This window comes from Arabidopsis lyrata (assembly GCF_000004255.2).
Source record: "Arabidopsis lyrata subsp. lyrata unplaced genomic scaffold ARALYscaffold_7, whole genome shotgun sequence".
NCBI lineage: Eukaryota > Viridiplantae > Streptophyta > Magnoliopsida > Brassicales > Brassicaceae > Arabidopsis > Arabidopsis lyrata.
Window position 1 is genome coordinate 5,868,090 of NW_003302549.1, and position 13,825 is coordinate 5,881,914.

The following is a 13,825-nucleotide window of genomic DNA, read 5'->3' on the forward strand; positions in this document are numbered from 1 at the left end:
TGTAAAAAGTCAACTGACCTATATTAACATGTAAAGTCAACAACCTTTTTATTTGTTTAAGCAAAGTCAATAACTTAACCCACAAACAAAAAGCAAAACATTATTAATGTGCTTCACTCTGACTCTCACCAGTCACCACCATAAGGTGAAAAAAACATGTTCACCGCCGAATAGTTACCCCACAAGATCTATTGAAACCTCGTAGTTACTTTATCTATATACAAAATATACACAAAAGATATTATTAATTGTACTGATCACAGAATCTAAGTTAGATAGATAGATTAGATTAAAATATCAGGCATACTATCACGTGGATCGTTTCTAGAATATACAGTAAAAAAACAAAGGGGACATTGTGGCTCAAAAGGACGTGGCATATTAGGTACATGCCAAGTGGAATTGACCTTGGCTCTCTTCCGCATTAACAAGTTCTTCGCATAATTCACATCCCTATATAAACAAATGAATGGAGAAGGTATGAGTACATCCACACATTGACATTTCTAAAATCCAAGTCCTTGGAAATTTAAGAAACTCCACTTGGCACTTTGATTTTTTTTTTTGATCTTCATAACAGAAATAAATCATTATTGAAACCTATCGTCGATTCTTGTTTTATATCTTGTGTAAAACAAAACAAAGATGGGAAGGTCACCTTGTTGTGATAAAAATGGAGTGAAGAAGGGACCATGGACGGCTGAGGAGGATCAGAAACTCATAGATTATATTCGATTTCATGGTCCTGGCAATTGGCGTATTCTTCCCAAAAATGCTGGTACTTAAACTATACACATCTATATTTCTTATATTTTTGTTCTAATAGGTTTATATATTCTCTATTTATTGAATCACACACTTATAAGTCGTATTGTACAAATTAAAGGACTCCAAAGATGCGGAAAAAGCTGCCGTCTTCGATGGACCAATTATCTAAGACCGGACATCAAGAGAGGAAGATTCTCCTTCGAGGAAGAAGAAACTATCATTCAGCTACACAGTGTTATGGGAAACAAGTAAGCTTCGTTCACACCATAATTATTTGTCTGAAATTCATATTGATTAATGAAAAAGTGAGAGTGTACGTTTGCATGCGGAGCGTACATGTCAAATGTAGGCCATCAACTCCAATAAACTATTATTAGTACTTTACTAGTACGTATTGACCTATATTAGAATAATAAAAGAGGAGACTTATATTAATCATAGATTAATGTCACTAATATTGAATTGATGAATTTTAGGTGGTCTGCCATAGCAACTCGTCTACCAGGAAGGACCGATAACGAAATCAAAAATCATTGGAACACTCATATCCGCAAGAGACTTATAAGGAGTGGTATCGATCCTGTTACTCACTCTCCACGCCTTGATCTTCTTGATTTGTCCTCACTTTTAGGTGCACTTTTCAATCAGCCAAACTTTTCATCGGCTGCAACACATGCGTCGTCTCTTCTTAATCCTGATGTATTGAGGCTAGCCTCTCTTCTCTTGCCACAGCTTCAAAACCCTAATCCAATGTACGCATCGTCAAACCTCGACCAAAATCTTCAAACCCCAATCACATCATCAGAATGTTCTCAACCACAAGCCGAGAGTACTACCCCAACAAACAATGAAACTTCATCTTTCGAGCTTATGAACGCAAGACTCGACGACGTTGCTTCCGCAGATGTATTACCACCTTTGTCAGAGAGTTTTGACTTAGAATCGCTCATGTCAACGCCAATGTCTTCTCCACAACAAGATAGCATTGAAGCAGGAACCAACTCCAGCAGTTTCTTCGACTTTGGTTTCCCGGAAGATTTCATCTTAGATGACTTTATGTTTTAATTTCCAACATATGCATACACATATATATTTCTTTCACATATGATTCTTTGTTGCATTCTTTCTTTTGTTTGATGTATAAACTTCTTGTTTTTATTTTGTCAAAGATAAAGTTATTATTCTATAAAATTTTCATGAATGTATTTTTTTTTTACTTTAAATTTCCATGAATGTTTAATGTATTAAAAGTTTAGGCGAGCTATCTAAACTCTGCTCCATAAGTCCAGATACACAGTCGACGGAAGCAATCAGAAAATTATAAAACGTCTATCAAGTTATCGTTAAACGAAATGGTTAAAGTTGTCTATGGCCGAGAACGAATGAAAAAGGAGCAAACACATCACTTATTGCTTTGTTCGAAATATAAGCGTCAATCAAGTTAATTAGGGGAGTTACATTAACTAGGCCCACTTCAAGGTCCAATTAAAGCCCTTGGAGTTGTTAATTAGGCCCAATATAAGGCCTATATTCCTGAAGCTGTTAGACTTATTGTGGAAGTCAGTTGAACAGTCATTCTAAGTTTTATGGATTTACTTTTCTAAAACCAATTGATATCTTTAAACTACGTGTATACATATAAAATGATCTTTTTCCTTTTCAATTCCAAGCCAGAGATAAGTATCAAACAGTTAAATCTAAGTCTTATATAGATAATGTATTTGACTATTTGGTAGATGGGCAAGTAAGCAAGCAAACAAAGAACGTGTGAAAATGCTTTAATTGGTGGGATTAGGAACTTAAAAGAGGAAGATTAGGAAGTGTATTAGTGAAAAGTGGGGACGACTCATTTTTTCTCGCCTTTTGGAGTTTTCACTTTTCTTCTGACGGACCGTTTCCCTAGGCGGACCTCCGGCTCATTTTCCTTACCCGTTTGAAAAAAAGAGGTTACATTTTTTTTGGATTTGTCAATGCTCAAAAAGCGAATCAATGATTTAATATATGATTGTAGAGACTTGAGAGTTTTTGTGTTTTGTCCTTTAGATATCGACCCTTTTCTTTCTGTGACTATGCTCCATTCGCATCTCAATCTCACCTCGCAAGGGCTCATTATGTTTCTCAACCATTCATATTTTTATTTATTTTCACTAACTCATATCTTTAAATTGTTCTCTTTCACATATTTTTGCTAGCTTTTAACAAAATTAAAAGCCTACTGTTAGGAAATACATGCAAAAATACATGACTATGTATATTTATAAGATTAAAGATGAACTATATACATTATTCCTAATGTAGTTAAAGGATTCTAAGTTACTACTAGTACAAAGCAAAAAGACAAGGCTTATAATTTCCGGAGCTAAACACAGTTTACAAAGGGATTATAGACTCTAAAACAAACCAGAAACTGCCAAAAGTCAGGAATCTCTTGTTTTTTTTCCATCACATCTCTCTCTCTCTCTCTCTCTCTCTCTCTCTCTCTCTCTCTCTCTCTCTCTCTCTCTCTCTCTCTCTCTCTCTCTCTCTCTCTCTTCACAATAGTCCTTTGGACAGAACAAAAGAGAGAGAAGATAGTGAATAATGGAAGGCTGCTTTTCTTCGTGAATCTCAGAATCTAAAAGGACTCAGATTTGAGAAAACGTTTCAATTTCTAAATCCATTTCTCTCTCTCTCTCTAGCCATTTACAATGAAGAAGAGTCTCACTTTACTCATCCTCCTCCTCTGTTCTCTCCTCTGCTCCACCGTCTTGAGCAACCTACTCGCCGAACCGGTCCAACCCAACACTGTACCGGCATTCCCCGTCGAAACCCAAGCTCAAAGCTGCCGACTTGACCTCTCCAACGAGCTCTTTGGTGGTGTCAACGAAGCTTGCGGAAGAAACCTTGACCGGAGTCGATGTTGCCCTGTTCTAGCCGCTTGGCTCTTCGCAGCTCACGCTCGCTCTGCTCTCCAGCTCCCAGCTCCTGCTCCAACGCCGGAATCTTCTGATCCCGACGAACCCATGAAGCCTGACGACTCTCAGAAGTGCGTCAACACATTGCAAAGCGCGCTTTTGATCAAACAAATCAAGATCCCTCAGCCAAATTCAAGCTGCGATGCAATCTTGTGCTTCTGTGGCATTCGTCTCCACCAGATTAGCTCTCTCTCTTGTCCCGCCGCTTTCAATGTCTCCTCCGGCTTCAAAAATGCAACTCCGACCGCCGCCGTGAAGAATCTTGAAAAAGAATGTCGGAATTCTTCTTACTCCGGTTGTACCAGATGCCTCGGTGCTCTTCAAAAGGTCCAATTTTTATAACTTTTTTTGGTTAAAAGTTCAATTTTTTTCGCATTCCGTTACATTAAATTTTCATTCTTTATGTCCCTATACTATAAGGATTCACAGAGCATTTATTGAAACAAATTTCTTATCCTTAAAAAGCATAATAAATGTTTTGCGTTCATTTGCGTGAAGTCTTCTTCAGAATGTTCAATAATAGCTGTCACTCTCTCTCTATCCATGAGAAACATGTTCACCAAACTCACAATTACAAAAAAATTACTGTTAATTTTTAGGGTTTATGTTGAAAGAGACACATACACACACAACCACATTGTTTTTCTTTTGGCTATCCTTTTAGGTTGCAAACAATTGGAGATGTGCTTTTTCAGAAACTTTCTTTTTTCGTATTAGCCCAAAGCACTGCGACACTCTGAAACCCTTCACTTTCACACGCAATCTTTTTGCCATTTAAAAAATAATAATTCTTGTTTTGTTTCAAATTTTGATGGATTACAGCTAAATGTTAGAGGAGGAAACAAGAAGACAACAACAGAGAGAGGGAGTAAGATGATGAGCAAAGACTGCAAGCTCATGGGACTCACATGGCTACTGGCTCGTAACAAAACGGCATACATTCCCACCGTTTCAGCTGTGTTAAGAGCCATTATGTATAGTCCACACCCTCCTCACCTCAACAAGTGCAGTCCTGACCAAGAGAACATGCCTTTAGCCGTTGACTCTCTACAGTTTGAGAGGAGCCTCTCTTCATCATCTCATCTTTTTGGGGTTTTACCGTTTTTACCCTTAGTCCTTTGTATCGTTCTCTTTCTACTGTGATTTTTCTTTATTTTTTGGTCGGGAGGGGTAAAGAGAGTCACGTGAAGCTACAAGACAGTTATGTGTGTATGTAAATGCTGTGGTCTTCTTTTGGTTCTGCAAACTCTTAACCCTCATTTTTGGTTTTAACTGTGTTTTGTCCAATTTAACACTTTGTCCGAGGTCTTGAAATTTTAAAATCATCTTGGCATTAGAAAGTTGTCCTAATATTGGACTATATAAAGATCCCTATCATGTGCACTTAATAAACAATTACACATACAGAGGGAGCTTTGGGTAGTTGTCGAATCCCAAGGACTACTAACTGAGCATGTTGGTCGTCTCTACTAATGCGAATTTATTACCCAAAGTCAAATCCAAAAGGCGCATTGCCTTTTCCTCTGTATAAATCTATTAGTATAGACTGTGTTATCTCTCGCAAGGTTTTAACACTTCTTTTAACACACTATTTTTGTGAAATAACTCTGTCTATTAATTTTCTTGGGAATCATGTCAATGAGAACCACGTTTCTAAAGAAATGAAGCCCAAAAACAACAATTGAGAATGCAACAGTCAGTATAACAAGGCCAATTAATGGGCTTGCTAGATAACTTTTTTTCTCTTTATAACAAATCGAATGATACACGTAATTCGTTATTTAGCTTATTGAAAAGCTTCCCATTAGACTTTCAAGACGTCACCGAGTCATTTTTCTGTTACTAATACAAACTCTAAAACTCACATTCAAGCTTTCTCTTCCAACTTTTTCTTCTTGCCCTCATCCTCATTACCAAAGTTTCATCAAGATCGAGTATGAGGTGGTGGCTAAACGGAGGTGTTTGGATGATGATGACAACGACCATCATTTATTTTGTTAAAGCTGGAGATACCCTTTTTTACAACTGGAGGGTCACTTACGGCGAAATATCTCTACGTACTTTGCCTCGAAGGGTACATTTCTTCCCAAATGGCTTCTTGCTTCTTGTGTGTTTGTTTGATCATGCATGCTTATATTAATATTTAAAACACACAGGGAATCCTAATAAACGGACAATTTCCTGGACCGGAGATTCGCTCACTCACCAATGACAATTTGGTCATCAATGTTCACAACGATCTCGACGAGCCCTTTCTCTTATCGTGGTATGATCTATTTCCCATTCTTTACTACTTCCTTTTGTAATATTAGCGAGATTGTATCAGTCCTTTCCAATTAACAAAAGCTTAAGTTATATTAGAAGAAGGATTGGAGTTTGGTAAATTGTATGAAGGACCCAATTTGCATGCACATGCATGTGCCGTTTCTTCATAATCTTGTTAATTTGTTGGGTTTTATTAGTGAACACGTAAAGTATTCATGTTAATTATGATGTCAACGATTTAATAAATACAAAAAGTGATAAATGAAGGAATGGAGTGCACATGAGGAAAAATTCGTACCAAGATGGAGTGTATGGGACGACTTGTCCAATCCCACCAGGCAAGAATTACACTTATGACTTTCAAGTCAAAGATCAGGTCGGTAGTTACTTTTACTTCCCTTCCCTCGCAGTCCAAAAGCTGGCCGGTGGTTATGGCAGCCTCCGTATCTACAGCCTCCCTCGCATCCCCGTCCCTTTCCCTGAACCCGCAGGAGATTTCACCTTCCTCATAGGCGATTGGTATCGACGTAACCATACGGTACATTTCTTAATTATTAACTAGTCATGTTTAAATAGTATTTTTCATTGACATATACATATATATATGATGACCATAATTTCGTAATGTATATGTATGTATATGATGACCATAATTGATTCCACATCCAGACTTTGAAGAAAATTTTGGATGGAGGACGCAAGTTACCGACGATGCCTGATGGGGTTATGATCAATGGCCAAGGATTAAGTTCTGTTTATTCTATCACCGTCGACAAAGGTTCATTTTAAAAACTCTAAATATTACGTTAGTTACAAAAATAAAGGATTAGTTCTCTCATCACTTTCGTGGATTAATTGATAGGTAAAACGTACAGATTCAGATTATCAAATGTAGGGCTTCAAAGCTCCCTCAATTTCGAAATATTAGGTCATCAGCTTAAGCTCATTGAGGTCGAGGGAACCCACACGGTCCAATCCATGTACACCTCCCTCGACATTCATGTTGGTCAAACTTACTCTGTCTTGGTCACCATGGACCAACCTCCCCAAAACTACTCCATAGTCGTTTCCACAAGATTTATCGGCGCAGACGTTGGGGTGGGATCCACTCTCCACTACTCCAACTCCAAAGGCCATAAGATTATCCCTTCTCGGGCACCTGATCCAAATGATATAGAATGGTCTATCAAACAAGCCCAGTCCATTAGGACCAACCTAACTGCGTCCGGGCCAAGGACCGACCCTCAAGGCTCGTACCATTATGGTAAAATGAAGATTTCTAGGAATTTAATATTGGAAAGCTCAGCGGCTCTTGTGAAAAGAAAGCAACGCTATGCCATTAGCGGTGTCTCGTTCGTGCCTCCGGATACTCCGCTGAAGCTGGCGGATCATTTTAAGATAAAAAATGTTTTTAAAGTCGGAAGCATCCCTGACAAGCCGAGAAGAGGAGGAGGGATGAGGCTAGACACATCAGTGATGGGAGCACACCACAATGCTTTTCTTGAGATCATCTTTCAAAACCGCGAGAAGATAGTCCAAAGTTACCACCTCGATGGATACAACTTTTGGGTTGTTGGGTGAGAAAAATAGCTTAATCATATACTAATGAGTGTTTAGGGTGCGTCAATGGTCGTTGACGTCCATGAGTTCTCCACAGGATCAATAAAGGAATATGGTCACATGCGAGCAGACGAGAGTATAACCTCAAGGATGCTATTTCTCGCTCCACTACTCAAGTACGTAAAAATTCTATATCTCTCTTTTAAACACAAAATAAAAAGATCATTTTGATCATAAAGTTGAAATGTGTTTTGGTTGTTGTAGGTATATCCAGAATCTTGGACAGCTATATATGTGGCATTGGACAATGTGGGGATGTGGAATCTAAGGAGCCAGTTCTGGGCGAGACAATACTTAGGTCAACAATTCTACCTTCGAGTTTATTCTCCAGTTCACTCTCTCAAAGATGAATACCCTTTGCCCAAAAATGCTTTGTTGTGTGGTCGGGCCTCCAACAAAAATATGTCCATCATCACTCCTTAGATCCTGTTGGCATGACTTGGTTCATATACCAATCATATTATATTAAACATAAAATATGAGAGATTATCTTCTGCACAATCCAACACACAAAGAGCTTCAAAATAGCTCCACTCTTTGAACTTGAAAACACTTTAGTAATAATTTGTACAACATTTGAATATTCATTCTTCTTTTCTTAATTTGTTGTTTCTTTTTTCTGTCATCAGATACACTGATAAAGGTTCTAAACGCTGTCGTTTTTTTAGGCTCTGTTTTCTTTTTATGTCTCTCTTCCCTTTATATAAATATATAATAAATCCTCTCGATCTAACAAAAGAACTAAAAAAAAGGATCAAAACATTAAGAAATGGCGAATGGGTGCGAGATTTGCTGTGAAATAATGATCGCCATTCTCATCCCTCCTCTAGGGGTTTGTCTGAGGCATGGCTGTTGCACTGTAAGTCTTCTTTCTCCCTCCCTCTCAATCTTGGTTTTGTCTCAATCAAGAGCTCATAAATATGTAAATTGTCAAAATTTAACATGCAGACGGAGTTCATGATATGTTTGATCCTAACGCTTCTGGGGTACGTACCGGGGATCATCTATGCACTTTATGCAATCGTGTACGTGGATCGTGATCAATTCTTCGATGAGTACCGTCGTCCACTTTTTTATGCCCAATCACCCTGATTTATTCGTTTGCTCTTCTTTTATAATGTTTTTGCTCTTGTAATTTCATTTATTCCATTAATTGATTAAAGTCTCAACATGTTTGAGATCTTTTCTTCTTGAATAAACATACACTTGATCTTTAACAAAACAGAAAAAAAAAAAAAAACACTTATTTTTTGAGAGAGCGTGCATATTTTTTTTTTCCATCATAATCATTAATCAAAAAAATAAGACCAAAAAATAAATAACTCGGTAAGCCAAAAACTATAGAATCGGTCCAGAAGTCAAGGTCCGATGTTTAACAAAAAAGAAACACATAGTCAAGGTCCGATGGTTACGTGTAGAGGCGACACATGTCGGAAAAGACACTTTCGTGCGACCAACTCTCAACAATTAATAGATAATTACAAATTTACAATAATTAATACAAAAAAATCTCCAATCACCCTTTTTAAAACACTCTTTTCTCACACATCACATGAACGGATACTGCGGATCTCTGGCCGATCTTAACCTGGAGTGATGGTTTGAGCCACACAGCTGTAGCGACCAGGTTGTCAAGAGATGCTTTTAGAATCATGAAGCTTGGTTCTGTGATGAATTGTTTGCATGTATCAAGATCTATGTGACTTGGTTATAGGATTGTCATAAGGTGAAACAAATACGTAGAAATGGGGACAAGTGACGATATAACTTTTTTTATTGATAAGAAAGAACTAGAATGAGACATAGAGATCGTAAAACCTAGCTTTTTTGTGTGTGTTAGCGTACAAAAAGGAAAAGCAACTTTCACAATTTTGAAACAGAGCAAATAATTTACAAACAGAGTTTAAGACCATTTGAGAATTTTTTTACAAGATCAATTCAATTGAGAAAAGCAAATTACATGAATCATCGTGGAAACAATACAATCACGGAGCTTACAAAAGAAGAGCGAGGAGGAAAGAAGAAGCAGCACCAATAGAGAAGGAACTTGGGAACATCATAGCGGAAGCTGCGGAGGTTGTTGTGTTGCGAGGTCCTCTGTATTTCACCCTTTTCTTCATCACCACTGCGAGATTTCTTGAGCCATGCTCATTAGCTGAACACAAAAGAAGGGCCTGAGAGAAGAAGAAGAGGAATACGATGGAGAAGAGGAGTATGCGTCTGGCTTTGATCATCTCACCCATCTTTGGTTTTTGCGTTTTGCTTAGTACTGGTGGATGTGATTAGTACATATATAAAGATAAAAGGGAAAATTGGAAATAAATGATATCTACTAAAAATTTTGTCCATATACATTTTTTTGGTGAGATTGTCAGTTTGGACGAAATTACCTCTGTACCCTATTTTAAACATTTTTTTTAAAAAATAATCATAAAAATATGTAGATATACAAGAGTAGATGTGATTTGAAGTGAAATTTTTTAGATTTGGTTAAAAAAAAGTTGATTTAATTGAAGATAAAGTTTTGTCTAATTTTGTTAGAACACGTTTTCTAGAGTTCTGCGAAACTTAGAGTGTGTATTCTGCATTTTTGTACATGTTCTACATATTTTAGATTAGATTTCTGTTCTGAAAATTTTAGAAATCCGAAAATCATATATCTAAAATATTTAGAACATGCATTCTACGCTTTGCTCTATGTTCTAAATATTTTTGAATAGCCGTTCTAATAATTTCTACATTTTCTGCCATCGTTAGAAATTGTAATCTTCATTTAGAATGTAAATTCTACGGAATTGTAGATTTCGTTTTCTGTAATTTTTAGAATGTTCTAAATATAGAAAGTAAATCTTAATTTGTTTTAGATTACGATTTAAATAGATATTTATTGTTTAGATTATATCTAAAAAATGTAGATGTTGTTGTCTACGGTTTTTTAGAAAAGATAAAAACCTAAAACGTTTTCTAAACCCTTAGAGCTGAGAGTTTCAAATCAAATTACTGGAGTTTATTTCAGGGTACTAAAGATAAAACCAAACTCGAAATTCATCCCCAATGACTACTCTTTCAAACTAAAATAATAGAAAAAAATATTTAAACAGTTCTAGAAGGATCACAAAAGAATTCTAATTTCATAAACTTTGGTCTGATTTCATGTTAAGAAAATGAGCCACAATATAAAGAGGAGATTCAATTAAATACAAGAAAAGGTACAAACACACAAGAATTAGGGAAACACACAAAAAGTCTTCAACATGCAGAAACAAATTTGAATAAAGATTGAAACATGAATTAAGACATAAAAGATATTTCCAATAACGTAGATGAAGAAGATTTACAAGAGACAAAACCTATAACTAAAAAAAAATAAACAAGACACGTATATGAGCTAGCTACTCATGACACACATACACACAAAAATAGTGAACTAAATAGATCAATAAGAGATATGGGAAACAATTTACACATGCACCAATTGAGACATAGCTGAGAATTTCTAAATCAAACAGAAAGTGAGACAGAGTTTAGAGTTTGCATTGGTAAAAATATTTCTAAAACACGTCAGATGCAATGAAAAAAAGAATGGGAAAAAGTCTTTTATTAGGTCTTATGAAAGACTCTTATTCATTTGGAAGTTTTGTGATTTTTCTATTTCTATTTTAATTTTGTAAAATCAATTATGAAGTTTAATTTTTTGAATTGATTTTGAGAGTAAGTGAGGGTAAAATTGGGTCTAAAGAGAATGAGATATATGGACAAATTTTTAAGTAGATATCATTTATATCTAATTTTCCCTAAAGATAATTAGGGAGAGGAATTATTCTATAGTTATTAATGAATTAGTCTTATTAGGTGTGTTATATATAATATTAATTGACGCGCTCCAGCCAAGTGGATGTGGGCAGGTATAGTGTTGCAGTCTTGACCAATCTTGATATAGAAAGTCATTTCAAGTACAAAACGTGGAAAATGGAAAGAAAGAAAATGATTTTTAAAGTGCAGGATTAAAAACATATTGTGTGAGTTAATAACTTTTGGGGTAAAAAGAGTTGTAACTACATATACTACTATGCAATTGGACATGTCATTCTCTATCCAAAATTGACTCATCCACCTTGTATGTTTCTTTCTTCCAGCTTTGATCCTTTTGTCAATGCATATACTTGTTTTTTTTCTTCTTCTTCTTAATTTAGATAGTTCATCTCCCATAACACGTGTTGGGCCACATATCAATGCATCATTTTGTGTTTGAGAATGTCTTAGTGTTTGTAATTTTTTATTCACACGATAAATCAGAAAAAAAAAGCTGTGGAGGAAAAAGAAAATTCGCCTCAATTTGTTTTGTTCTTGCTTACGCTTTAAGATGTCATCCACAGTTTTATCTATATTAAGTTATTAACAATACTCATTTTGTACTTGTTTGCTTGGAAATATTTATCCAAACTTCATCTGAATTCACAACATTTTGTATGACATCTAGAAGTAGCTAACTAAAGAAAATAGAACTTGAGGGCATAGTAGAGTGAATCCATGCCAATATCATCACCTGAGAAACACAATCTTTGTAATGATTGAGTTTACCTCCTCCTCCTGGCCCCATAGACCCTTTAAATTTATCCTTCTTTTTGTTGCTGGATATATCGTTCGTACACATTAGACTTATATGATCAAAGTGCTACAAATTATTAAGGTAAGTCCACAAAGGTAACTAAACTTGGCATGCTAAGAGTTTTGTATGACTCAACATTATTTATAAGAGCCTAATGCCTCATAGGCCATTACATTTTAGGTTTTGTCAAAAGAAATATTTGACATATATTTGCTTTGACCAAGCCCGTGTCTACGTTCTGTCGAGTAGTTTTTTCCTTTCTCACATAGCTTAGCGAGGTGCCTTATAAATATCATCCAATCTTAGGCTTCATACGAGTAAAACTGGATTGAGGAAAAAAAAAATACGAGTAAAGCTTGATTTACAAAAAAGAGAAAAAGACAAAGACTCATGCAAATTCTAGGGAGCCCTCACGTGGTTCGTCTCTACTAAATATGGCTTCTGGTAGGATGCAAAGCATTTTTGTTAGATTCATAACGCAAAAAGTCACATGATGGCACGTGTCCGATCCTAACTATTGTTAAGATAACAATTGTAAGGATTAAAATCAACTAGATTTTTGAGTTGTGGATCTGAACTTTTGGACAATTCCTAACAATTGATACCATAGCAACATAAGTTGTAATTTAGAAATCAATAGAAGAAGAAAATAATTCGATTGTCGGATATCGGAAAATTCGAGGATGCATAATTAGCGTTGAAATATGTAAATCAAAGATTTGAGTTCGTCTATGGTAGAAAGCTTATATTGGATGCCTAGTTCGAAGCATGAGTATATATCATGCATATAGGGAATATCTTTGACATGTAAATTTTTGGTGTATGAACATTGTCAAAGAATGCCACTCACAACGTTACCAGTTACCAGGTGAAGACTAGATTAAATGTCGCTAAAAGTTTTTGCCAAATATGTTATGTATGCAAAACGCTAACCCAATGATCGACCCAGAGATAGATGGTAGTATATTGCAGCACACATGAATGAATCCAATAATATGCCTTTTTTTTTTGGTCGGACGAATCCAATAATATGCTTGTCAACTAATTATGATCATCTTTTGAAATCGTTTTAAAGATGAAGTGCAAATCTTTATTTTGTAGACGTAATTACCATGGATATTTAATTAAGAATTTTTTTTTCAAAATAAGATTAATCTAAACGAATTAAATTAACAATCAGATAAAAAAAACTACACAAATGGATTTTTGAAACTTTTTGTTTATAATTTCTTTTGAAAAATTCAAAGTTTTATGCTTAATAATCTTGTGGCCAAAAAAGCCCAAAAGAACCAAAAAGTTCATTTACACGAGGATCCATAAAATGTTGAGCCGACATGTCTCGAGTTGTATTATTCGAACAAAATCAAAAAGTTGGTAAAATAAACGCAAACAAATTGATTATCAAATATGTAAAGTAATGGGTGAAATCTCATAAAATGAAGAAATAAGGGGAAACATTAAATTTAGAGAAAATTAGTCCCAATACCACTTTTTTCAAAAAGTTTAGACCTAGTACCATTTTCTAAGCCCACTTAGCATCCATACCACAATCATCATGTGAAAAGATGATTCTACCCTCCAACTTATTGAGACAAGACCCTGCGGTTGA

The 13,825-nt window shown here is 35.6% G+C and overlaps 5 protein-coding genes across 5 annotated transcripts; 4 read left to right on the top strand and 1 right to left on the bottom strand.

The window, feature by feature from the left end:
• Positions 1 to 204: 204 nt before the first annotated feature.
• Positions 205 to 1,969, top strand: LOC9305591 (transcription factor MYB74). The gene is made up of 3 exons (XM_002867419.2): positions 205 to 778; positions 887 to 1,016; positions 1,245 to 1,969. Exons 1-3 carry the CDS (start codon positions 646 to 648, stop codon positions 1,831 to 1,833), a joined length of 852 nt encoding a protein of 283 aa, XP_002867465.1. The 5' UTR covers positions 205 to 645; the 3' UTR covers positions 1,834 to 1,969.
• Positions 1,970 to 3,299: 1,330 nt separating this feature from the next.
• LOC9303538 (uncharacterized GPI-anchored protein At4g28100) lies at positions 3,300 to 5,020 on the top strand. Its single transcript, XM_002867420.2, has 2 exons — positions 3,300 to 4,049; positions 4,545 to 5,020. Exons 1-2 carry the CDS (start codon positions 3,456 to 3,458, stop codon positions 4,863 to 4,865), a joined length of 915 nt encoding a protein of 304 aa, XP_002867466.1. The 5' UTR covers positions 3,300 to 3,455; the 3' UTR covers positions 4,866 to 5,020.
• A 427-nt stretch (positions 5,021 to 5,447) lies between these two features.
• Positions 5,448 to 8,209, top strand: LOC9303539 (L-ascorbate oxidase homolog). The gene is made up of 7 exons (XM_002867421.2): positions 5,448 to 5,796; positions 5,879 to 5,988; positions 6,255 to 6,525; positions 6,657 to 6,765; positions 6,850 to 7,564; positions 7,645 to 7,723; positions 7,812 to 8,209. The coding sequence occupies exons 1-7, from the start codon at positions 5,659 to 5,661 to the stop codon at positions 8,028 to 8,030; spliced, it is 1,641 nt and encodes a 546-aa protein (XP_002867467.1). The 5' UTR covers positions 5,448 to 5,658; the 3' UTR covers positions 8,031 to 8,209.
• A 117-nt stretch (positions 8,210 to 8,326) lies between these two features.
• LOC9303540 (UPF0057 membrane protein At2g24040) lies at positions 8,327 to 8,802 on the top strand. The gene is made up of 2 exons (XM_002867422.2): positions 8,327 to 8,466; positions 8,556 to 8,802. The coding sequence occupies exons 1-2, from the start codon at positions 8,377 to 8,379 to the stop codon at positions 8,697 to 8,699; spliced, it is 234 nt and encodes a 77-aa protein (XP_002867468.1). The 5' UTR covers positions 8,327 to 8,376; the 3' UTR covers positions 8,700 to 8,802.
• Positions 8,803 to 9,414: 612 nt separating this feature from the next.
• LOC9303541 lies at positions 9,415 to 9,906 on the bottom strand. Its single transcript, XM_021017116.1, has one exon. The coding sequence runs from the start codon at positions 9,848 to 9,850 to the stop codon at positions 9,602 to 9,604; it is 249 nt and encodes an 82-aa protein (XP_020872775.1). The 5' UTR covers positions 9,851 to 9,906; the 3' UTR covers positions 9,415 to 9,601.
• Positions 9,907 to 13,825: the final 3,919 nt, after the last annotated feature.

What these genes read in the sequence shown, in the direction of transcription:
- LOC9305591 (XM_002867419.2), top strand. Translation starts at nt 646, where the DNA reads ATGGGAAGGTCACCTTGTTGTGATAAAAATGGAGTGAAGAAGGGACCA. An exon ending in TATTCTTCCCAAAAATGCTG is followed by an intron (nt 779 to 886) that starts GTACTTAAACTA and finishes TACAAATTAAAG; the next exon opens with GACTCCAAAGATGCGGAAAA. An exon ending in CACAGTGTTATGGGAAACAA is followed by an intron (nt 1,017 to 1,244) that starts GTAAGCTTCGTT and finishes GATGAATTTTAG; the next exon opens with GTGGTCTGCCATAGCAACTC.
- LOC9303538 (XM_002867420.2), top strand. Translation starts at nt 3,456, where the DNA reads ATGAAGAAGAGTCTCACTTTACTCATCCTCCTCCTCTGTTCTCTCCTC. An exon ending in GCCTCGGTGCTCTTCAAAAG is followed by an intron (nt 4,050 to 4,544) that starts GTCCAATTTTTA and finishes GATGGATTACAG; the next exon opens with CTAAATGTTAGAGGAGGAAA.
- LOC9303539 (XM_002867421.2), top strand. Translation starts at nt 5,659, where the DNA reads ATGAGGTGGTGGCTAAACGGAGGTGTTTGGATGATGATGACAACGACC. An exon ending in GGTATCGACGTAACCATACG is followed by an intron (nt 6,526 to 6,656) that starts GTACATTTCTTA and finishes TTCCACATCCAG; the next exon opens with ACTTTGAAGAAAATTTTGGA. An exon ending in TTCTATCACCGTCGACAAAG is followed by an intron (nt 6,766 to 6,849) that starts GTTCATTTTAAA and finishes ATTAATTGATAG; the next exon opens with GTAAAACGTACAGATTCAGA.
- LOC9303540 (XM_002867422.2), top strand. Translation starts at nt 8,377, where the DNA reads ATGGCGAATGGGTGCGAGATTTGCTGTGAAATAATGATCGCCATTCTC. An exon ending in TGAGGCATGGCTGTTGCACT is followed by an intron (nt 8,467 to 8,555) that starts GTAAGTCTTCTT and finishes TTTAACATGCAG; the next exon opens with ACGGAGTTCATGATATGTTT.
- LOC9303541 (XM_021017116.1), bottom strand. Translation starts at nt 9,850, where the DNA reads ATGGGTGAGATGATCAAAGCCAGACGCATACTCCTCTTCTCCATCGTA.